At 42.2% G+C, this 24760-nt stretch overlaps 1 protein-coding gene across 5 annotated transcripts in view; it reads left to right on the top strand.

Annotated features, from left to right (window-relative positions):
• PHIP (pleckstrin homology domain interacting protein) overlaps positions 1–24760 on the top strand; it is a 207055-nt gene that overhangs the window by 38322 nt on the left and 143973 nt on the right. For all 5 annotated transcript variants that reach the window (XM_053287002.1, XM_053286999.1, XM_053287000.1 and 2 more), the window contains 2 exons: positions 23102–23252; positions 23332–23430. In XM_053287002.1, the coding sequence (XP_053142977.1) occupies positions 23102–23252; positions 23332–23430 (250 nt within the window). The remainder of the gene's footprint in view (positions 1–23101; positions 23253–23331; positions 23431–24760) is intronic.

The raw sequence follows: 24760 nt of genomic DNA, 5'->3' as shown, positions 1-24760 counted from the left end.
ATTTCGGGCACGAAAAATTCGGGTGATTCGGTTCACGGTTGATTTTTGGTGAATTTTTAAAGTTTTAGTGACTTTGGGGCAGTTCGGGGGCATAGCATGGGATCTGGGCAAAAGGAGTGGGGTGGGGTGGTAGTGCCTAATGGGTGCAGGCTACCACCCCAATTTCAGGGGGATTGGGCCAAGGGCTGATTTTTGGTAAATTTCTGAAAATTTCATGTCTTTGGGGCAGATTGGGGCATATTGGGGCAGAAAGTGGGGCCTGGGGCAGAATAGTGGGGTGGGGTGGTAGTGCCTCATGGGTTCAGGCTACCACCCCAATTTCAGGGGGTTTGGACAAAGGGCTGATTTTTTGAGAATTTTTGAAGTTTTAGTGACTTTGGGGCAGTTTGGGGGCAGAAAGTGGATCTGCCCCAAAATAGTGGGGTGGGGTGGTAGTGCCTCATGGGTGGAGGCTACCACCCCCATTTCAGGGGGATTGGGCAGAGGGCTGATTTTTTGAGAATTTTTGAAGTTTGGGTGTCTTTGGGGCAGATTGGGGGCAGAAAGTGGATCTGCCCCAAAGGAGTGGGGTGGGCTGGTAGATAGTGCCTAATGGGTGGAGGCTACCACCCATCCCCAATTTAAGAGTGATTGGGCAGAGGGGTGAATTATGGTGAATTTATTTTTATGAGGTTTGTCTTCATAAGGTGAAGTGTGCTAAATTGATTACTTCCTCATATTCATAGTAAGTGTGAAAAAGTGAAAGTGGGGTCATGAGAGTTGTTTAATTGAAAAAAATCTCATTTGCTATGATAGAATGAGAATTCACACCTCAGAAGTTTTTTCTGAGGTGTGAATTCTCATTCTATCATAGCAAATGAGATTTTTTTCAATTAAACAACTCTCATGACCCCACTTTCACTTTTTCACACTTTCCTTTACTATGAATAATATGAGGAAGTAATCAATTTAGCACACTTCACCTTATGAAGACAAACCTCATACAAATAAATTCACCATAATTCACCCCTCTGCCCAATCACTCTTAAATTGGGGATGGGTGGTAGCCTCCAGCCATTAGGCACTATCTACCAGCCCACCCCACTCCTTTGGGGCAGATCCACTTTCTGCCCCCAATCTGCCCCAAAGACACCCAAACTTCAAAAATTCTCAAAAAATCAGCCCTCTGCCCAATCCCCCTGAAATGGGGGTGGTAGCCTCCACCCATGAGGCACTACCACCCCACCCCACTATTTTGGGGCAGATCCACTTTCTGCCCCCAAACTGCCCCAAAGTCACTAAAACTTCAAAAATTCTCAAAAAATCAGCCCTTTGTCCAAACCCCCTGAAATTGGGGTGGTAGCCTGAACCCATGAGGCACTACCACCCCACCCCACTATTCTGCCCCAGGCCCCACTTTCTGCCCCAATATGCCCCAATCTGCCCCAAAGACATGAAATTTTCAGAAATTTACCAAAAATCAGCCCTTGGCCCAATCCCCCTGAAATTGGGGTGGTAGCCTGCACCCATTAGGCACTACCACCCACCCCACTCCTTTTGCCCAGATCCCATGCTATGCCCCCGAACTGCCCCAAAGTCACTAAAACTTTAAAAATTCACCAAAAATCAGGATTTTGCCCAATCCCCCCGAAATTGGGGTGGTAGACTCTACCCATTGGGCACTACCACCCCACCCCAAAATTTTGCCCCTGGGCCCCTTTTTACCCCCCCGAATCGATTCGGATTCGGATTCGGATTAAATCAGAATCCGAACCGAATCAAGGGTGATTCGGGTGACCCAGATTCGGGCACAAAACAGAACAGGAGTGATTCGGTTCGGGTCCGAGCCGAATCACCCGAAATCCCGAATTGCACACCCCTACTAGGAATGGCTGTAGTTTCTCAATGCAAGGAAAAAGTCTGCAAATGCTCAGAGGCGCTCCTCTTTCCCAGTGTTTCAGGTCATTTATCCCTGGTATGGTAAACAGGTTAATTATCTGTGCAGAGTGAGTCCCTGATCCAGATATCCCCAGAGCCATGAAGTTTACAAGGTGAACATGGCCAAGCTGCAGTTTACCTAGCATCTCAGGGTGGCTGTATGGTGGTACAATCTGGAATTATAAAGTACTTTGTAAACTGAAAAGACCTGTAGAGAATGGCAAAGTCTGAGCTCACCATCAGTCTTGTCTGCAGTTAGAAATATCTTCACACTCCTTCAAAGGTTTTGGTGGTAACAAATAGAACAGCTGATCAACTAAATTCTTTAATTATTGCTAGTACTGTTTGTAACTTTAGAATTGCCTCTCTTTGCTGTGTGTAGGTGTTCAGGCTTTATATTGGATTTGTTCTGTGCACTTGGCTTATGAAAACCTTGTATATCAGTTTCTCTGCTCTACTGTCTATGTTCTATTTATATGTAGCTTCCTCATATTGATGGTGTACTTTTCATGTGTTTTCAAGAGGAGTTATTCTACTTTAAAAGGAATCTTTGGCTTAAGACAAGAGTTAATGTGCTTACAGATTTGCTGGTGCGCCCAAAAGTATAGAAACTGTAAATTGATCCCTTCTAAACTTCCATGCCTTGTAAGCAGTAAACACTTCATTGTTGTCCCCCTCCCCAACCTGAAGAGGAAGCAGATTGTAGCTGAAAGACTAAGGCAAAATGTGTGCATGGAAGCTAAGTAATCGCCACATACGAGACTTAAAATCTATGTACTGCTTACATGGTGAGAAAGCTAAGGTGGGCATCTACAACTAATATCTTTGTTTTTTTGGTGCATGAATGAATTTATAAGCACATTAAAGTCTTCTCTTAAACTGATTTCTTTAAATTGTAGGAATTGTTTTGTGAAAAAATTCGCTGAATTACAGATAGTCTCGCAGAGGATAGTGAGGAGCAGTAACAAGTCTCTATAGTGTGGCTCGGTTATTAGCTTATGCACACTGCTTTAAGGTATTGTAAAGTGCTTTCCTATATTATCTCAGTATATCAGCTCTGCAGGGTGTGCCACTTTATTTGTGGTATCCTTGTTTGTTACCTTAACAATTTGCCTAATGGTTCAAGACAAATTAGGCACTTAGTGCAATCTTTTCTTATCCCCTTTCTGCCACTGGGAATATTGGGCACGTAGAGAACATTGTGCATGTAGGGAAGCTTAAAGTGAGACTCTGGCTTACAACAATGCTGTAAGGCAGGGCTTGACAAATCCTAGGCACCAGGAAGCCATGGCGCCTAGAAATTGAAATGTGGCATCTAGACTAGGATATGTAGAGGTATTTAATACCATCTTCGTTTGTCCCAGGCAGGCAGTCTTGTTTCTGTTCCAAGTATCTTACTTGTAGAGGAGGCTAAAGAGAAGCCCATTTACCCTCCACAATGTCCATCACTTAGTTAAATAATTTTGCCAAGTGTCTGTTGCCTGGCTCCCAAATTTTTGGGGTGACTCATAGATCCAAAGAAAATTTGTCAAGGTCTGCTGTAAGGCAATAGACTATTACATAGAATGCAAATCAAGTGTATTTGAGGCAGAGAAGATCAGTCAAGTGAGTGACCCAAACCACACACAGTCAGACACATTATGGATTATATATTCAAATCATTCATTCATTCATTCATTCATTCATTTGATTTCTATATCACCCTTCCCAAAATGGCTCAGGGCACTTTACACAGAGAAATAACAAATAAATAAGATGGATCCCTGTCCCCAAAGCGCTCACAATCTAAAAAGAAACGTAAGATAGACACCAGCAACAGTCACTGGAGGTACTGTGCTGGGGGTGGATAGGGCCAGTTACTCTCCCCCTTCTAAATAAAGAGAATAACCACATTAAAAGGTGCCTCTTTGCCAAGTTAGCAGGGGTAATTAACAAATAATTAACTATGTAGAAAACCTTTATGTATTTTACAGATAGGGAATACAGCCAGAGATAACTTGATAGATGTGGCTTGTTTCTCTGCTGGTGTAGGTCACCCATTGTGGGTTATCCCCAACCACATGCTCCAGAAGGCAGGACTTACGAAATGAAGAAACCACTCAATATATGTCCCTTATGGGTGGTTCCTTCCAGTTCTTTGTCCTGCCTTTGCCTCAGACAGCCGCAGATAGCCTTCTGCTCCCCTTATTGGCCTACCTTTTGCGAAAATCTCCTTTTTTCTAGAACTTGGACTGTCTTTTGATTACTTTCTGGCTTCTGTTTCTGGGCTTGGCTTTCTAACTCTGATTTGGCTGACCTTGGACAGTTTTTTTGGGGGGGGGTTGGCTATGTCTGCCCCTAAATGTTTTAAAATGTGTGCTACCTGCAGATGCACTATCCCCTCATGTGATGGCCGTGTTGACGGCCTCATATGTTTGGAGGATAGTCATACCAGTACCTGCAAGGTTTATTTGTCATTTAAGAAAAAGATCCGTTTGAGTAGGAAATTACAACAAAAGGCCTCTCTGTATGAAAATATTCTCCGTTAGGGGACTCTGAGGCCTTGCTTGCTGTTGCTGTCAAACTGTGATGCTTAGCCTCTTGGCCAAACATCCAGCGCTTCTGCAAGCACGAAGTTTAGGAAGCACTTGGAAAGAAGCCAGGAGCACTCCTGAAAATACAAGCATGACCGTCACCGCTCGTCTATGGGAGAGCCATACAAGCGTGAGAAGCATATTTCAACCTCGACCGCTTCACCAAAGTCGCACTCAGCGCCAGGCTTGGTGCCTAAGCCGCTGACTTCGTCTTCCGCCAAGACCCCAGCGCATTCAACTGCAAAGCTGGCCACTTGGTTTTCTCCTCAGCTTTCGACCTCTGGAATCATCACTTCCAAGTCTTCAATGGCGAAAGCTTTGGTTCTGTCCTCCTCGGCGTCGAGGAACCCAAGCAGTTCGGGGCATTCATTGACATTGGTGAGCTCCACATCGACCCCATTGGCATCAATTCCTACTCCTCCGGCTCTGAGGCCTTTGACTTCTGCTGCTCTGACCCCGAGGGGCTTGCTTTGAGCGACGTCAGTGACCTTGGCTCCGATGTCGACTGTTCCCGTGATGTCGTCTGCACCACCTGCACTGGCTTCTCTCAGCACTGTTGCGACTGTTCTCCTTCTCTTGCCTGTTCATTTGGTGCTGCCTTCGCCCACCATCGCTTCCCATGGTTCGATGCCTGCCCAGTCTCCTTCCTGCTTTTCGCCATTGCAGCCTGCCACACCTTCTCTTGACTTTCCAGCACTGACAAACCTACTTCAAAAGGAACTAAAGCACTTACCCAGCTCTTCTAGCTCAACATCCTCAGGCTCTACGTTCAAAGGCTTCACCTTGTCCCAGGGTCTTGACACTGACGATCCCAGTTTGCCTCGGCCTATACCTAAGACGCTTACAGGTGGCCCTTCCACCTCAACACCGGCTTGCCCATAGAAAATTCATTCTGCACACAGATGATAAAAATTAACACTGGTGGACTCTGCTCTGCAATCCAGGTCCACACAGAAACATTCAGCTTCGGTGGATAAGGAGGGCCGGAAATTGGACTCTATGGCGAGGCGGTTCTACTGAAAGACCAGTGTGCCCTGAGAGGAAGGCAAGAAAGGATGCACTTAGGCCAGGGAGCTCTTGTCCTCGGCTCCTGGAAAGACCAACAGCCTGAGACGTTTAATTAATCTTCTTCTGTAATTTGCTTTTAATATTGTAAACCGCTTTGGGTGCCTTTGTCAAGGCAGAAAGGTGGTATAAAAATGTAGCAAATAAATAATACTCCTCTGTTTGCCTTTCCCTTAACATTGCCAACTACTTGGCTTGCATGGCCAAGTGTCACCAGTCCCTCTGGGACATGTTAAAGGAAGATGTTGCTGATCTACCTGAGCCCTTTAGGCCCAAGTTCCTGTTGATGCTCTCCAAGTCTGCTGATCTTAGCAGGCAACACTTGAGTACAGCCAAGCACCTGACAGAAACAGAATCCAAGGTGCTGGCTGGATCTGAAGTAAAGCTTTCCCAGGCACATCAAAAGTCTGTAATGCAGACCCCCACCGTCTGTTATTGACTGTCAGGACTGTTGCCTGAGCCCCTTAGCCTGAGGGGGAAAACTGGATCTGGGCATAGGATGAAAAGGCTGTCTCTCCTGGCCTCTGGATCTGTTCCACAATGGCCTGTTGGACCACAGAAAGTCCCTGTTCTTGAAAGGGGCGATAAGATCTGAATGGCTGGTTAAAAAAACAGGTTGCTTACCTGTAACTTATGATCTCTGTGGGGATCCATGGTCACTCACAACTGGGTATTCTGATGTCTGGGAAAGCTTTACTTCAGATCCGTGGGTGCTGTCCATAGTAATTCTGGGTTACAAGGTGGAATTGTTATGTCCCCTAAGGGACAAATTCTTGCCCCAATGCCAAAGTCAAGAAATAACATGAAACATCTAGGCCTCCTTCAGGCCATACATCACCTACTTCAAAGGGCCATAGAAAAGGTGTCCCCTTCCCAAAGGGTGAGGTGCATGTATTCAATACTGTTCACCATCCCCAAAAAGGAAAGGTCCCTGCGGGCAGTTCTAGACCTGAAGGCAATCAACAGGTTAATGGCCAGGAACAATTTTCTCCTGGAGACGCTCAGATCCATCATGGAAGCCCTTCAGAGCAGCGGTTTCTTGTTCTGCATTGACCTGAAAGAAGCGTACTTGCACATTCCCGTACACCCAGAGAGCAGGCATCTTCTGTGCTTCTACAGGGATCAACACTACCAATAAAGGGCCCACTCCCTTTTGGCCTGTCCTCAGCCCTCATGACCTTTACAAAGGTCCTGGTCCCCATTGTCTCCTACCTGTGTCTACAGGGAGTTCAGCTGTATTGCTGTTTAGATTATCTCCCTTTAAGGGCCCAATTGGAGAGGGAGGCCAGGAGCACTCTACAAAAGACACTCATTTGTCTCAAGGAGCACGGATTCCTGATAAACCAGGAAAAGAGCCATTTCATCCCCTCACAACGCCTATGACAACGGGGTGACTATTGACAGGAAGCTAAACTATTTCTTCCCCCAGACTAAATGCTGCTGATAATAGATCTCTCCAGGGGTATCTGCAGGCCGGGTCAGCAGATCTTTTGTCTAGCTAGACTACTAGGGCTGATAGTGGTGGTGATGGAGGCTGTCTCATGGGCCAGGTTACACCTCCGGCTGCTTCAATGGGCACTGCTATCTTACCAGCTCCAAATAACATGCAAACATCAGAAGGTCCTGAGGCTTCCAGGGCCTCTCAAGCTTTTGTTACATTGGTGGACACTTTCTTCCAACCTCTCCAAAGGAAAACTGTTTTTGGAGCCATCCAGGATATTGGTGACCACGGATGCAATTCTGACCGGCTGGAGGGCATGCTGCCTGCATCTGCATGCCCAGGAAAGGTTGATGCTGGAGGAGCAGCAGCACAGCATAAACTGGTTAGAGCTCCAGGTGGTCTACCTGGCCCTGTTGTCATTCTGGGAAGTTTTGATGGATTCCATTGTTTTGGTCAAGACTGACTTCTCCACCAAGGCCCATATCAATTGCCGGGGACGTGGTCCAAGTTGTTACACCAGCTAGCTTCATCAGTGGATGGAGACTCACCTAGAATCTATATTGGCCCTTCATATTTGGGGGGAGACCCTCATAAGGGCAGACCGGCTGAGTCGCCGGGACATTGAGCCAACAGAGTGGAGCCTTCATCCTGGAGTCTTTACTAGATAACTCAACAGCTCCTCATATTGATCTGTTTGCGTCACCCGACAATGCAACACTGCCCAGGTTTGTGTCACATTTTCCAGCATGGGGGGAGGAGGTGGCGGACGCTCTATCAATGCCATGGCCGCCATTGCTACTATATCCCTTTCCTCTGATGCCTCTACGGGTGCAGTGTCTCTGGAAGCTACATACGTCTAGGGCATTGCTAATTCTGATAGCTTCCTACTGGTCAAGGAGGCGGTTTTCTGACATTGTGGCACAGGCAGAGGAGGGTCCACTCCACTTATGGATATGGCAAATATATTTATATACTGCTTTTCATCCAAAGTTCCCAAAGTGGTTTACATATACATACATACATACATACATACATAGGCTCCTTGTCCCCAAAGGGCTCACAATCTAAAAAAGAAACATAAGACAGACACCAGCAACAGCCACCAGAGGGATGCTGTGCTGGGGATGGATAAGACCAGTTGCTCTCCCCTGCTAAATAAAGAGAATTGCCACTTCAGGATAATCTCCTGAAGCAGGGACTCATTTTCCATCTGGACCTAGGTGGTTAAGGTTTACTGCGTAGAAGCTGAAAGAGACCTATTTAGCTTTTAGCTAAATTTTCCTCAAACTTTTTTTTGCCTCCCTTATTATCTCGTTGCATTTCTTTTGTCAGAGTTTGTGTTCCTTTCTGTTCTCTTCATTTGGGCAGGCCTTCCAATTTCTGAAGGAAGTCTTTTTGTCCTTTATGGCTTCCTTGACTTTATCTGTTAGCCATGCTGGCATCCTCCTGGACTTGGTGGTACCTTTCCTCCTTTTTGGTATACATGCTAACTGGGCTTCTAGTATTGTGATTTTAAATAAACTTGAGGTATTCTGGAGTGAAGGGACTCTCCTGATTTTCCCTTTCAGCTTTGTTTTCACCATACTCCTCATTTTAGAGAAGTTTCCTCCTGAAAGTGTTTGTGTTGTGTTAGACTTCCTTGGTGATTCCCTCCCTGCATGTATGCTGAATTTTATTGCACTGTGATCACTGTTCCCTAAAGGGTCAGTGACACTGACATCACACACTAGGTTCTGGGTGCCACTCAGGATTAAGTCCAAGGTTGCATTCTCAATTGGTTGCACCAATTGTTCTAGGGCACAGTCATCTAGAAATTTGGCCTCTTTGTCATTACCTGACTGTGTATTTACCCAGTCTGTGTGTAGGAAGTGGAAGTCATCTATTACTACTACTCTGTCCTTGATGCCTCCCTGATTTCCTTCTGCAACTCCCAGTCACTGTCAGCATTTTGATCTGGAGGACGATAGCATGTCCCTAATAGCACACTTCCTTTCAGGCTTCATATTGTCACCCACAGAGTTTCTGTGGAGGATTCCGGTCCTCCTAGGTTTTCTAGCTTGTTACGTTCTATTCCTTCTTTAACATACAGTGCTTCTCCACCTCCAATTCACCTCTCTCTGTCTGCTCTACAGAGTTTATATCTAGGAATAACAGTGTCCCACTGGTTCACACTGTTGCACCGTGTTTCTGATATGACCACTAAGCTTCCCTTTGGATTCTGTCCATTAAGGTGGCATTCCCTGTGGCGATTACATCTGCTCGACAAGTATCAGAGCTTCAGGCCCTATCAGTGAAAGACGATCTGTGTGTTTTCTCCAAAGAGGTTGTGAGATTGAGTCCTGATCCCTCCTTCATTCCTAAGGTCAACTCACTGTTCCATAGAGGACATATATACCTTCCTTTATTCTGCCCAAAGCAATAACATGACAAAGAAGAACAGTGTCACAAGTTGTACGCAGGGCTCTATGCATCTACCTGGCTCACTTGGGATCCTTTAGAAGGTCTGACTCCATGATTGTCTCATTCCAACCCCACAGCTTGGGTCAGAATGTCTCAGTGGCCGCAAATGATCACTGGGTGAAGGTGTGTATTATACTGGTGTATGAGCTGCAGTGTGTAGCTGTACCACAATGAGTAACAGCTCACTCCACTAGGTTGTCTTCTGCCTTGTCGGCGTTCTCCACCAAGGCTTTCCTTGTAAGAAATCTGTAAAGCTGCTACTTGGAAGTCACCATCCACATTTTCAAGGCATTTTAAGCTGTATGTTCATGCCTCCTCTGCGGAGGTATTTAGCTGGAGTATTTTGCAATGGGTCCTGTCCAGGTGGTTGGTAGTTCTAAATACTAAATAAATACCATCATGGATGATTCCACCCACCAATCAAATATGTGATGTGTTTAGCAGCACTTCCCCCTCTTCTTTGTGTCCCATGAACCCCTGTGTGTCATGTGTTGCACAGGTTCACAATACAGGCAAACCTCGCCATTCACAGTACCAGCCTCCATGGTTTCGTGTATCTGCAGACAATATTGAGTCTCTTATTGACTTGTCTTTAATTTCTCTTTTCCAATTGTGTTTTGGAGTGAAGATAAACAGTTTTTAATGGTGGAATTCCTTTATTTTAAAGGAAAAACTTTGGAACTGCTATAAACCAGCCATTTTACATTGGATTTTTCTGAAATTTAGCTCGATTCTTTATGCCAAATGTTATACTGATTAAACATTAAAGCTTTTAATGGATAGCATTTTCAGGCGGTATAACGCTAGGGTGTTGAAAAGGCTAAACACCTTAACTATTGAACCTTTCTCATGAGACTATACTTACATATCTGTGAACGTGAATGACCTCATTCTTTTTCCTCCCTGAGACAAAGAGACTCAGTTGTTCTCTCTTCTCCCTGACTGGCTGTCACCTTTCCTTCACCGTCCTCCATGATGAATGAGTTACTCCCTCTCCTCCAGCATCTTAGTGGAGTGAGAAGCACCTCCAAGATGGTGTTGGACTTGTCCACTGTATGCAGGTTTCATATAGGGATTGCTGTAGGTATGTTTGGTGCCAGCTGGCTTAGTTTTAGACACGTGTATGTGCGCGTACATACGCACGTGACTCAACTTTGGACTCTCACTACTTGTGGAACTGGTAAAGTGTGTTTTAAGCCTGGCAAGTTCGCGCATGTCTCAGGTTGATAAGCTTTGGCTTTTGATTTAACAATGAAGGAAATTCTCCATAATGAAAGGATTCCCTATCCACTTGGTGCGCTGTGAAGGAAACTAGTACAGTATGTTCTTCCTCGCTACTCAGAGGGTGAATATTTTGCTGTTTGCAATGCACTCTCCCATACTGATCCTTGAAGGCAAAGGAATCCCATCTTTGCTTTTTCAGCACTGTAGAAGTGTTTCTATTCTGGCTTCCCAAATGTGAGGGGGAATTCCTGAACAGAGTAGAATAGAGAAGAGAAGAGAACTGTTTACAGGTGACTGTTTCTAGAACTACTTGATGCTTCTTTTTCAGAGTGTATTGAAATAATGGGAATAAATTACAGGTTTTTTTAATATTCAGGAAAAAAGAATTTATCTGATCTAACAGTGTGATGTAAGGTGGGACCTGATAAATACCTGGACTATCGTTCGGTGAGAAAAGACCCACAAATTAAATTGCTTTCATTTAATATTGTTAATTAATCTTAATGTAACAATACACTGAAAATTGACCTTGGACACCACACTCTAAATCATGGTTGGTTCCAGCCCAACATTTGAGTTGTGCACCCAGGACATTTGAGTTGTGCACCTCTGGTATACAGATGCTTGATTCTGAAAACTGAATACTGTTGTACCATACACAGTTTACCAATATGACAAGTATTTATATACTGCATTTCAACAAAAGTTTGCGAAGTGGTTTACATAGATGTATATTTAAAAAATGGCTCCTTGTCCCTGAAGGGCTCACAATCTAAAATAGAAACATAAGATAGACACCAGCAACAGCCACTGGAAGGATGTTTTGCTGGGGATGAAACCAGATAGGTCATTTCATTATACTTTGCTGGCATTGCAGGGGTGATGTTCTTGGGTGACAGGTGGAGATACTGGCAGAAGTGATGCAGTTCATTCTTGAGTAGAAAAGATGAAATGCATTAAAAAGTGCATTTATGTATGAGCTCATTTACAGAATTTCTAAATAGGATATACAGTGGAGAATGTGAGTTCAAAGCAAGTTTATGTGCTTTTCCTATCTTGAATTGATTTATGTTTAGAAGTTACAGCTATGATGAATTTAACTGAAATAGATGTGGTGCAGTGGTACATTTTTCAGTTTGGTCACTGCGCATTTGTATTTTGAGTCTGCTTAGCATATTGTATTGCCACAGCAGAAGAAAATGACTTAATGTAAACATTGAGAGTAATTGAAATGGTTTCTGACTTCTGTCTCTTTGTTTGAAATGGATTTCAGCATTATAGATGTTATGAATATGTTCATAACATATTCTGGTTTAAAGAACCAGATAAATAACGTGTATAATTGTTTGCTTTATCAGTCTAAACAAGGTATTTTGCATTTTAAGGCTACCTTTAGTCTCTAAGGTACATTATAGAAGGTGGTATTAGTATTGGTATTGGTATTATTAAACATCAGTTAATAATTAAAAATCATCAGTGTTAAAACAGTAAAAGCTACAAATTGAAAAACAGATACAGGAGAAGATAAAGTAGGTAAAAAACTCCAAAATTTCCTCTCAGTGTCCAAAAGCTTGAGGGGTGGAAATCCAGACCTTAGCCTGTTTGTGAGAGGATGAGAGCAGTTCTCCACGGGGAATTAATTTCATCGTCTGGCGGAAGCTGCTAAGAATTCTCTATCACACATGCACAGCAGCCTGGTCTCAGAGCTGGTGTTGGCATGTGAAACAGAGACCCCACTCAGAAGATCTTGTAAGGTGGGTAGAATAATGAGAGCAGGCTGTTCTTCGTATTAGTAGTAATATAGATGTGAGCCTGGAATTTGGAGGCAGGATCTATTTTAAGAGCTATAGCATGTGCTAATTGTTACCATGTGCTGGTAACAATTAGAATCCTGGTGGCTAATTTTATGGTAGTGAATACAAAATAGATAAATCCCAAATATGCAAACATATCACAATTAATGTACCATTGTATTGTTTGTTTAAAATATTTCTATACCGCTGAAAACTTGTGTCTCTGGGCGGTTTACAATTAAAATCATTTTAAAACATTTAAAACTTAGTATTACAATTTAAAAACTATAAATCTAATTAAAAGCCTGGGTGAATAAATGTCTTTAGTGCCTTTTGAAAAGTTGCCAGAGATGGGGAGGCTCTTATTTCAACAGGGAGTGCATTCCAAAGTCCAGGGGCAGTAACGGAGAAGGTCCGTTCCTGAGTAGCTGCCAAACAAATTGTTGACAACTACAGACAGACCTCTCCAGATGATCTTAACAGGCGGTGGGGCTCATGGCGAAGACATTCTCTTAAATACCCAGAACCTAAGCTGTTTAGGACTTTATAGGTAATAACCAGCACCTTGTATTTTGCCCAGAAACATACTGGCAGCCAGTATGGTTCTTTCAACACAGGAGTAATATGGTCTCTCCTAGATGACCTAGAGACTAACCTGGCCACCGCATTCTGGACCAACTGCAGTTCCCGGATTATGTACAAAGGCAGCCCAACATAGAGCACATTGTTGTAATCTAGTCTAGAAGAAACCAGCATATGTACCACCATTTTGAGGTAATTAATCTCAAGAAATGGACGCAGCTGGCGTATCAGCCGAAGCCAGTAATAACCACCTCTGGCCACTGCCTCAACCTGGGACACCAAGGAAAGGTTCGGATCCAGAAGGAAACACAGACTGTGTACCTGTTCCTCTGGGGGCGCATGACCCCACCAGGACTGGCAGATCAGAATAGTCTCCCGAGTTCCGACCCCGCACAAGTACCTCTGTCTTATCTGGATTCAGCCTCAGTTTGTTATCCCTCATTCAGCCCATTACAATGTTCAGGCAGGCATTTAGGGAGGTTATGCCTTCTTCTGATGATGTTGACGTTGAGAAATAGATTTGGGTGTCTTCAGCATACTGATAACACCCTGCACAAAATCTCCTGATGATCTCTCCCGGCAGTTTCATGTAGATGTTAAACAGCATTGGAGACCATATGGAGCCCTGAGGGACATCCCCCGCCGTTGATCCGGCGGAATCGCCAGTTCTTCAAACTGGTTCGGAGGCCCATAAAGGACCTCTGAACTGGTTCTGTGCACATCCCTAGTTCTAACTCCTATCATTAGCTAGTAATGGTAGATTCACATGTAGAACAAGTTCGTACAGATACCATAAAATCCATGATGGCAACCCAGTGACCTTCATTTCAAATATTATTCTTTATCAAGTGGAAACATATAAGACATTGAAAAATCCAAGAAATGTATAGAACACTTGCTTACATTATCACAAGAACGATTGCATTTGATGCCAAATGGTTTCCAAAGTCTCCTTCTGTCTAGTTAAATTCTTAATGCAACTCTCTAGAAAAGAAATAAGCAACTGATAGTACTCACACTCTGAAGCCTAATTATATCTATAAGTAATATCACTTGCTCAGATTGATCACAGAAGTTAATGTTATGTTATCCATTTGTAAATCCTGGTCCTGAAACTACTTACATGTCAGTTAGCTAACCATGCCAGAACACTTATGAAAATGATGAAAAATCAATTTTCTGTACCTGACACAATTTTGTACCTCACACAAATTGGGCTTCGTACATGCATGGTAGCCCCAGCCTCTATTCTGCATATGAGTGAGGCTGTTCTTCCCCTCAGTTCTATGTTGTCCATCACACATTTTACATTACCTCATTGTGGATCAGAGGACTTTCCTATGGCTCCCTAGGTTTCTCCCCTGGCATTTCATTCCTCCTTTTTGAGTTTTTTGTTGTTGTTCTATCTTTGTTCATAACTAGCCTCTCTTTTGTTTGGTTAGGTTATTTGTTTCGGATCCCTACCCCACTCCCACCCCTTTTCTCCTCTCCATGTGGAGAATTGACTTTGGACTTGTATGGAGACAAAGGTCTCTTTTTAAACATGTGTACTATGTGCCAGGAGTCTACATCAACTTGACGGCACACTTTACCTTTACTATGTGGAGCTAAACTATCCTTGTCAGATGGCCAGCAATGCTGCTACCACATGTGCATCTTCGAGGCAATGTAAGAACACTGTGCTTATTGCCAAAATTTTCTAAGCAGGTCAGTCGGAATAGGGTTTCCAGGCTGCATGCTTAATTATGCCTTTCCATGTCCACACACATAGCTACCACCAGTGTCCAGGCCACCTCTGGAAGCCACAGGCAGGAGCTGAGGGTATGCCCTCTCTCCTGCTGTTACTCCACTGCAACTGGTACTCAGAGGCATTCTGCCTTTGAGGCTGGAGGTGGCCCACAGCCCTCTGACTAGTAGCCGTTGATAGACCTTTCCACCATGAAGTTATCCAAACCTTTCTTAAAGCCATCCAGGTTGTTGGCTGTCACCACATCTTGTGGCAGAGAATTCCACAAGTGGATTATGCGTTGTATGAAAAAGTACTTCCGTTTGTTGGTCCTAGATCTCCTGGCAATCAATTTCATGGGATGATCTCTGGTTCTAGTGTTATGGGAGAGGGAGAAGATTTTCTCTCTATCCACTTTCTCCACACCATGCATGATTTTATAGACGTCTTATCATGTCTCCCCGCAGTCGTCTTTTTTCTAAACTAAAAAGCCCCAGGTGTTTTAGCCTTGCCTCATAAGAAAGGCACTCTAGGCCCCTGATAATCTTGGTTGCCCTCTTTTGCACCTTTTCCAGTTCAACAATGTCCTTTTATAGATGTGGTGACCAGAATTGTACACAGTACTCCAAGTGTGGCCGCACTATTGTTTTGAATAAGGGCATCATAATATTAGCAGTTTTATTTTCAATCCCCTTCCTAATGATCCCTAGCATGGGATTGACATTTTTCACAGCTGCCACACATTGAGCCAACACTTTCAATGAGCTGTCCACCACGACCCCAAGATCCCTCTCCTGGTCAGTCACCAACAGCTCAGATCCCATCAGAGTATACTTGAAGTTGGGGTTCTTCGTCCCAGTGTGCATCACTTTACACTTGCCAACACTGAACCGCATTTGCCACTTTGTCGCCCACTCCCCCAGTTTGGAGAGATCCTTTTGGAGCTCCTCACAATCAGTTTTGGATTTCACTACCCGAAAGAGTTTAGTATCATCTGCAAATTTGGCCACCTCGCTGCTTACTCCTGCTTCTAGATCATTTATGAATAAATTAAAAGCACCAGTCCCAGTACAGATCCCTGGGGGACCCCACTTCTTACTTCCCTCCATTGTGAAAACTCTCCATTTATACCTATCGTCTGTTCTTCAACCGGTTAGAAATCCACACATGCACTTGTCCCCTTATCCCATGACTGCTAAGTTTCCTCAGGAGTCTTTGATGAGGAACTTTGTTGAAAGCTTTTTGTGGAAGTCCAGGTAGACTATGTCAACTGGATCACCTTGATCCACACACTTTTTGACACTCTCAACTCCAAAAGGTTTGTGAGGCAAGATTTACCTTTGCGGAAGCCATGCTGGCTCACTCCCAGCAGGGCCTGTTCTTCTGTATGCTTTACAATTTTATTCTTGAGGATGCTTTCCATCAGTTTGCCTGGAACTGACGTTAAGCTAACCGGCCTGTAATTTCCTGGATCGCCTCTGGATCCCTTTTTGAAAATTTCCAGTCCTTAGGTACAGAGCCCGATTTCAGGGGAAAGTTATTTATTTTAGCAAGGAGTTTGACAATTTGATATTTGAGCTCTTTGAGGACTCTTGGTTGGAAGCCATCTGGCCCTGGTGATTTGTTAGTTTTCAGTTTTTCCAGGCAGTTTGGGGGTGGTTGACACCCTTGCTCTGGGCCACCCCAGCATCCCCCAAGTGCAGTTATGGGGCTGCTGAAACCTCCATTCTTCCCTATAGAGAAAAACCTTAACGCCACTTGTGGGGTTCTGGGGTGGCCCAGAGTGAGTGGTGGTGTGATGCACAGAAGGTGCCAACCACTCCCATGGGTTGCTAACCCATGGGGTACTGGGTTTTGTTGTTTCTGAGGTGTACTGAGTGTAGATTATTTGGTAGCATATAAGATTTTCAATGACAAACCATGAATCCACTCTCATTTGCTAACCTTAAAGACACATAAACTTCAAAAATCACTTAAAAATCAGCCCTTTGCCTAATTCCTTTCAAATAATTCTGATAGATTCCTTGCCCCCCTTGGGCACTACCACCTACCACACTCTGCTCTAGGCCACCCCTTTGCCCCCGACATGAAGCTATACACCTCCATGCTTCTTTATGCTGTCACCTCCATGCTTCTTTATGGATAAAAACCTTAAAGACGTGTAAACTTCTAAAATCACTTAAAAATCAGCCTTTGGCCCAATTCCTTTCAAATAATTCTCATAGCTTCCTTGCCCCCCTTGGGCACTACTACCCACCACACTCTGCATTAGACACCCCTTTACCCCCGACGTGAAGCTATACATTTGCTGCAATCCTCATTATGCCCTATGAGGAATTCAAAAATACTTTAAAAATTCACCAATAATCCGAGGAGGGTCCGTTTGCCTTGAAGTTTAGTGGGTGGTAGGCACCCCTGGGTGCCTACCACCCACCCACTTTTGTGCCCCTAGGTGCTCTACAATAGGGAATAATGGGCTGGTTTGCGTCCCATTATACCCTATCAGAGAAAAATAAAAATAAAATTCAAATATTCATTAAAAAATCGTAGGAGTGTCTGATTGCTTCGGGGTTTGGGTGTTAGGTACCCATGGGTGTCACCTACCACCCCACCCACTTTTGGAGGTTCGAACCGGTTCGAATCGAACCCCCCCCCCAGTTTGGTTCGAATTCGAACCAGTTTGCACATCCCTAATGTTTGGTGTCTTTTAATGTAAGATTGAGGATTCGGTACCATGGGCTGTAAGAATGAATCCAAAAACTGTGCCAAAGGTTCTAATATTGAGCCTGTCCGAAATGGGGCCTTTTCTAGAGTTGCCCCAGGACCCTAGAACACACTTGCTAATGAAATTAGAGTTTCCCATTCTCTGAATATTTTTAAGAAGGACCTGAAAACCTACCTATTTAGCCAGGCTTTTAGTTTATAGTTTTAAAGTTTAGAGTTTTAGAGTTCTTATTTGTTAAAATTGTTTTAATCGTGTTCATGGCTTATTGATTGTTTTTAGATTGTGAACTGCCCAGAGACTTCTGTATGGGGCAGTATAGAAATGTACTGTCTATGTGCGTGTATGATTAAAGCTGGTTGGGCCTCACTGACTGACTGACCCCATTCAGAATGGGGCTTCCCTGATTCAGCCTGAGTGGACATCAAAAACATTTGTGTGTGTGTACATGTGCATGACTCAGAGGGAACACTGGGGGCAGTGGTTTTTAACTGTATAAATAGGCCAAACAGGCCAAGTTGGATCATAATCTATTGAGGGCATCAGGAAAACTTCTATACCATTTTTTGAGGGGGGAAATGCAAATTTTGTGCAAATAAGGGAGAAATTTGCATGGGAAATTTTTCCTGGAAAAAAGCACATCTTTTCTCTCTGGCACACAATGCTAGACGAGGAGTCATCCCATGAAACTATTGGCCAAGAAATTTAGGACTGACAAAAGGAAGTACTTGCCCACTCAGTGTATTAAAAGGTAATGTCAAGTCGATTTCGACTCCTGGTGCTCACAGAGCGCTGTGGTTTTCTTTGGTGGTATACAGGAGGGGTTTACCATTGCCTCCTCCCGCGCACTATGAGATGATGCCTTTCAGCATCTTCCTATATCGCTGCTGCCCGATATACTGCCAGTGGGGATTCGAACCGGCAACCTTCTGCTTGTTAGTCAAGCATTTCCCCACTGTGCCACTTAAGATGACTACTCAGTGCATTACTCTACGGAATTATAACCATGAGATGTGATGGCCACCAGCTTGGATGACTTTAAAAGGGGCCTGGACAAATTTGTGGAGGACAAGTCCATCAGTGGCTATTAGTCTTGATGGCTATAAACTATCTCCAAATTCAGAGGCAAAATGCCTCTAAATACAAGTTATAGGGGAACAACAGCAGGAAAGGGGGCATGCCTTCATCTTCTGGTTGTGGACTTTCCAGGAGCATCTGATGGACCCCTGTGGGTGGACTAAATAGGCCTTGAACCTGATCCAGCAAGGCTTTTCTTATATGCTCTCTCTGAATTTGTCCAATCCCATTTTAAAACCATGTAAGCCATCACATTTTGTGGCAGTGAATTCCACACATTAATTATGCATTATGTAAAAAACCTGTTATTTTGAGCCTCTTGAGTTTACTGCCAGTTTATTTTAGGGGTGATCCAAGTAGTAGTATTTGAGAGGGAGAAAATTTTTTATCCATTTTTTCAGTGGCATACACAATTTTATAAACCATATTTCCTCCCTTGTCTTCCCTCCCACAATTAAAAACAGTACAAAATTTTTAGCCTTCCCTAGTTGATCATGTAGCTTGTTCTTTTCAGTTTCCATTACTGGAAAAAGATAAGGGATTGGAAAATAATAATGCCTAACATGCCATTGAAAGAATAGGTCTTCATTTCTTTTTTACTTATTAATACCAGAATAAGACACTGAAATTATATATTATGAAATGGTTTTTTTGTGTTTCTTTTTGTTTTCCTTATTTAGAATTTTTTAAAAAAAATTACTTGTCCTGGAGGGAATTTGAATCACAAGGTTTTTTGTTTTGTTTTTTGTTTTGCATATACTTTTTATTCAATTTTCACAACGTCAAAAGACAAACACAAATAGTACAAACACACACAATAAGGACTTCCATCTCATCCTTGGAACAAGTGTTGTTAACAATAACCAGGATCTTGCCTATAGGTTAAACATTCTCTCCCCAGTAGTTCATATAACGATATCTGTTAATTGTTATCAACACATCTGCATTGGCCCAAAACATCTATTCTCATATGTGTTTTATGTCTATCTAAAAAGAAAGTATACTCCCTCGCATCTAAGTTTTGATTCTCCATATGCCATGTAAACCAAAGTGCTCAGCCATATTGAAAGAAAACTCTTGGTGATTTTCCATCATTTCCCCTCAAATCTGTTGTATCTCTATCAGCCTATGTTGAGACAATTCCATTAAAGTCTCCCATTAATATAATCTGTTGCCTATCTATCTCTGTTAATTGCTTTTCCAATTTTCTATAGAATTCTGCTTTTGCCTCATTGGGGGCATATATGCCCAGTACTATGTACTTTGGATCTCCAACCTTTATTTCTACCACCAATACTCTTCCATAATCATCTTTATATAACAATTTTGGCTCTAAAAGGTCTTTTGTATAAGAGACTACGCCCCTTTTCCCCTTAATATCTAGGGTTTCAAATTGCTAACCTAGTGCTTTATTTTGTAAATACTTTCTATTCCTCCATTCTTCAGATCTTCAGATCTCAAACGACGTCCAAAAGACATAAGGCGCTAAATAAGGGAGAAATTAGCAATATAAACAAATAGTCAGTATGGAATTAAAACTCTTTTCTTTAAATGTAAATGGCTTAAACATAAAAATAAAATGCTAAAAAATATTTCATGGTTTGAGAAAAAGAAAACTGGATTTGATTTGCCTACAGGGAGTGTATATAAGAATCACAAGGTATTTTTAAATATATGACATGACTTAAATGAGAAGAAAAGGAAAATCTTGTTAAGTTTTCTTTGGAAGTTGAAGATGTTAGAGATAAAATCTAGTGTGAATAAGTTAATGCTTCTAAATTTACTGTTTTTCTTTCCCAAGTGTTCCTGTTTTAACTATGAATAGTATTGCAAGTGCACGCTGAGGATTTTTTATTCCTCAGTACAAACATGAAGAATCATCATCTTAAAATGTGATGGTGGGTCCATATATATACTCTTCTATTCCTTGAAGAGTCTGTATATATTTCTCTTCCATTCCTTGAAGAGGATGACTTCAAAAACAGTGGTGCAGCAGCTGGTAACCTCCGGGCTTGACTACTGGAATGCGTTCTACGTGGAGCTCCTTTGTACATAGTTTGAAAACTTCATTTAGTTCAAAATGCGGCAGCCAGTTTGGTCTCTGGGGCAACTCGGAGAGACCATATTATGCCCGTTTTGAAACAGCTGCACTGGTTGCTAATATGTTTCTGGGCAAAATACAAAGTGCTGGTTATCATCTTTAAAGCCCTGAATGGCTTAGGTCCGAGTTAACTTAGACAGCGCCTTTTTCGATATCCCTACCACACATTAAGGTCATCTGAGGAGGTCTGTCTTCAGTTGCCACCAACATGTCTGGTGGCAACTCGGAAGTAGGTCTTCTCTGTGGCTGCTCTTGGGCTGTGGAATGTACTGCTGGCAGAAATCCTCAATCTGAGTTCATTATTGGCCTTCAGGAGACCCCTTAAGACCTATCTGTTTGGCTTGGCCTTCCAGGATTTTAAAACTGTTTTTAAACCCTAACTGTTTAGCCTGGTTTTCCAGGGTTTAAAAAACTGTTTTAATTATTTTAATAATTAAAATAATTATTAATAATTAAATTTTAATAAATAATTAAAAATAATTAAATAGTTATTTTTACAGTTTTTTATTTTAACTGTGAATTGATTTTAGAGTTGTTTTAATGTAAAGCCATTTTTGGAAGGGTGGCATAGAAATCAAATAAATACATATAGGGCTTTTCTGCATGTTCTTGGAACTTATTCCTCAACCTGATTTTAGCCATTGTGTTCAGTTTGGAGAGTAAGTTCCGCAAGAATAGCCGATCTCCTTTTTGTGAAAGAGAAGTAAGGAACTTGGAAGAGATATTCTGCTGAGTAGGGCGGCACAAGAGTGACAGCACCCAAACTACCAAGGGGGGAAACACCTAAACACAATTTAAATCATTTAAATTTTTTTAAAGACCTGTATGTCTTGTGCCAGGTCATGGGGCACAGATGGTTATTTGTCATTAGTTACATCAAGTATATCCAGTAAGTGCCTGCTGCACCTACAAAACATTCCATGTGGCAATTAAAACTTAAGAAATTTTTTTTATGAAGAAGAATACTGCATTTTCCTAGATACAATATGTAGTGCCTCAAATGGCAATATCCTCACAACTAAAATATTACCTAGAGGAAAGACGTTCAGATAGCAGCCCAAATTTAAAAAACTGTAGGGAAGGTCTATAGTTAAGAATATTGTTGCAAGTGATAATTCTTGAGTCTGTGAACAATACTGCATATACATAGAATTATTGGGATCATGCTGGTTAAAAAAAAAAGGAATATAGAAGTCTTGTAGATGGTTTCAAAAAGAATACAGAAAGCGCTTCCTGCACAACCACATGTGGATTTTGCTTGTGCAAATAAAACTATCATTTACCCCGAAACCTGTCTGATTTCCCAAGTACATATTTTAGGAAGCTTTCTTTTTTTCATTTAAGCTTTTCAAACATGCAAATACAAAACTAATAGTAAATCAGCAAAAGGTATGAGGGAGTTTGATCCAAAGAACCATGATCTAACATAAAATGGGCTCTAGTGCTATACTACACGGGCTTGAGGGAGAGTCTGTAAGGAGTTCATGCAGTTTTATAATGGGTTTTATAACCGTTCCCATACTTGTGCAAGAGGTTGTGCAACTTTACTTTTCTTGAACACTCTTCTAGCTTGAGGTATAAAACAGCTCTTCTGTGAATGGGAGATGCCTTCTGCATGTGGAATGGCACCTTTTGATAAAAGTTAGTTCCAAATCATTATGCTTGTGAATCCAATAGAAAAACAGACCAATTGTTAATCAGTCTGTCTTCCTGCACTTGCTTATAATTTCATGATCTTGTATTCCATGTAACCTAAAAGACATAGGTTGTGAACTGAATTCAGCTTTCAGAAATCATTTTCTGGGATGCGCCAATAGCATCCTCACCTCAAACAGAAATCTAGTGTAGTATAATGACATAGTTCCTGGGCTACAAACCACGAAGGTTCCCGTTACAATCTTTGCTCTTCAACAAACTCGCTGGGTGGCCTTAGGTGAGAGCCACTATCTCTTTACCACAGTTTTCCATCTGTAGTATGGCGATAATAATACTGATCTACTTTGCAGGATAGTTTAATAATTATTTGTGGCGGGGGTGGGGAGGAGTATGTTGAAGTGCTCTGAATGCTTTAGAGCACCAAAATACCAAAAGCTCTTCCAGGCAGTGGTTTCATGGATTTAACTATTGATATATTATACACCTTGATATTACTAACTCCATTGTTCAAAATGACAACTTTGTTTTTAAATTCACAGGTGGTTTAAAAATCGTGAGAATCACAGAAAATACTTAGTCTGTGTATAATATATTTTGCCTTGTAGCTTCTAAAAACTGTTTCCGTGGTCATGTTATGCTAGAAGTCATGTTTCAAGTGTTACATGTTTCCTACACTTCTTTTCAACCCCATAGTTTTTTTCTTATTTTACAAAACTGGGAAACTTTGAGAATTTAAAATTTAATATTTTGTTCCTTCTTAATAGGTAAAATACTATAGACACTTGGCACCCGATCATTTACTGCAAATATGCCATCGACTAGGACCACTTCTAGAGCAAGAAATTCCTCAGAGTGTTCCAGGAGTCCAAACATTGTTAGGGGCTGGAAGACAGTCTTTACTTCGCACAAATAAAAGTGAGTTTTTTTGTAAATGGCCTAAACATGTATTTTGCTGTTAAATTTCTGTACTCATGTTTATTTCATAATTAAACAGGCTGCAAGCATGTTGTATGGAAGGGATCTGCTCTTGCTGCATTGCATTGTGGAAGACCTCCAGAGTCACCAGTAAACTATGGCAGCCCACCTAGTATAGGTAAGAGTCATCTTATACAAGTGTGGGGCATATAAGGCTGGGAACCAGTGTCTTTCTTTTATGCATGTTGGCAATAAGGTCTGACGTACATTTGTTCCTGGATGGTCTGTTGCTCCTACTTTACCATTCCTGTGTATGTTATGCCCCAATTCTCATAAAGCCAGATCTCAAATTTATTGAACCTGTCTCCTATATGTATATGCAAGTTCCCTGCCTCCAAATATCTGGTACGTTGGTCACATTCAAATGTAAGACTAAACTATAATTAAACCTTGATTTTGAGTTGGTCACATGAGCCTTGGGTTTGTGTACTTGTCTTCTACTCCCCTTGTGTTTTCCTGTGAGGGATGGAGACTTGCTATTTCTATTTGTGGTTTAAAACAAATTGAGATTTGCATTTTTGTACAAACCTAGCAAATCCCATTTTGCTCAAACTACAATTTGTGAACAAGTCAAGCTGTAGTACCAGGATATCCGGCTTGAAACTGTCCCTTAGCACTGCCTATGAAATAAGACATGTTAATGAGTGTATTATGTAGCATGGAGGCTTATATACTACCCTTAATTTATCCTGTTTAGCATGAGGAATGTTGAAATCCATACAGAACCAGTTTGGAGGATATTTTGTTTAGTGCTAAAATATGGATAAATAGAGCCTGGTTTTGGTACTGCATGCAAGGATTTACTACCAGTGACTCTGTGCTGGACAATAATGGAAGACTATAGTTTGTACTAGCCACAACCAGATGTGGGGTTACACACTACAGGTATTACTGTGAATTTTTGCTCTGTCTTCCCTTGTTCCTTCTTTCCTCCACGCATCAGTTTAGTTAGTCAGCCTCTCTGAACCTCAAATTACATTTTTCCTGCAATCAATAACTATTGGCCCATTCCAATTTTTGAGATAAGAAGCTTCTCAGAGGTTTGAGAGAACACAAAACTGATATCCTTGCAAACTGGTAGGGTAAATGGCCAAAGGAAAGCCATAATCTATTACTCTGCTGTGCATGATATCCTCTGCAACTGCCCCCTCCCCCAAGCTGAATAACACTGTGAAAGGTTTGAGACATGATAGGTGGTTTAACAATCTCAAAAGATGGGTGCAAGCACTGCTTGACCATTGTTAAAAAAATCAGTCTCCTTTCCCTGGCCATATCTTCATGGAACTTGGATTGGCTGCCTGACATCTGCCTTTCCAACAGCTATTCCTTAATATCTGGCAAGTGATTTCTGTTCCCTAGTAGCAAGTGTGCTCAACAGGCACATGGTGATCCTTGAAGGAAGATGTCAGAACCCAAGAATTTCTGCAAGCAACTTGGATTGGATAGCT

Source organism: Hemicordylus capensis, chromosome 1, assembly GCF_027244095.1.
Source record: "Hemicordylus capensis ecotype Gifberg chromosome 1, rHemCap1.1.pri, whole genome shotgun sequence".
Lineage (NCBI taxonomy): Eukaryota > Metazoa > Chordata > Lepidosauria > Squamata > Cordylidae > Hemicordylus > Hemicordylus capensis.
Note: the sequence above shows the minus strand (reverse complement) of the source record. Positions and strands in the feature narration are given on the sequence as shown.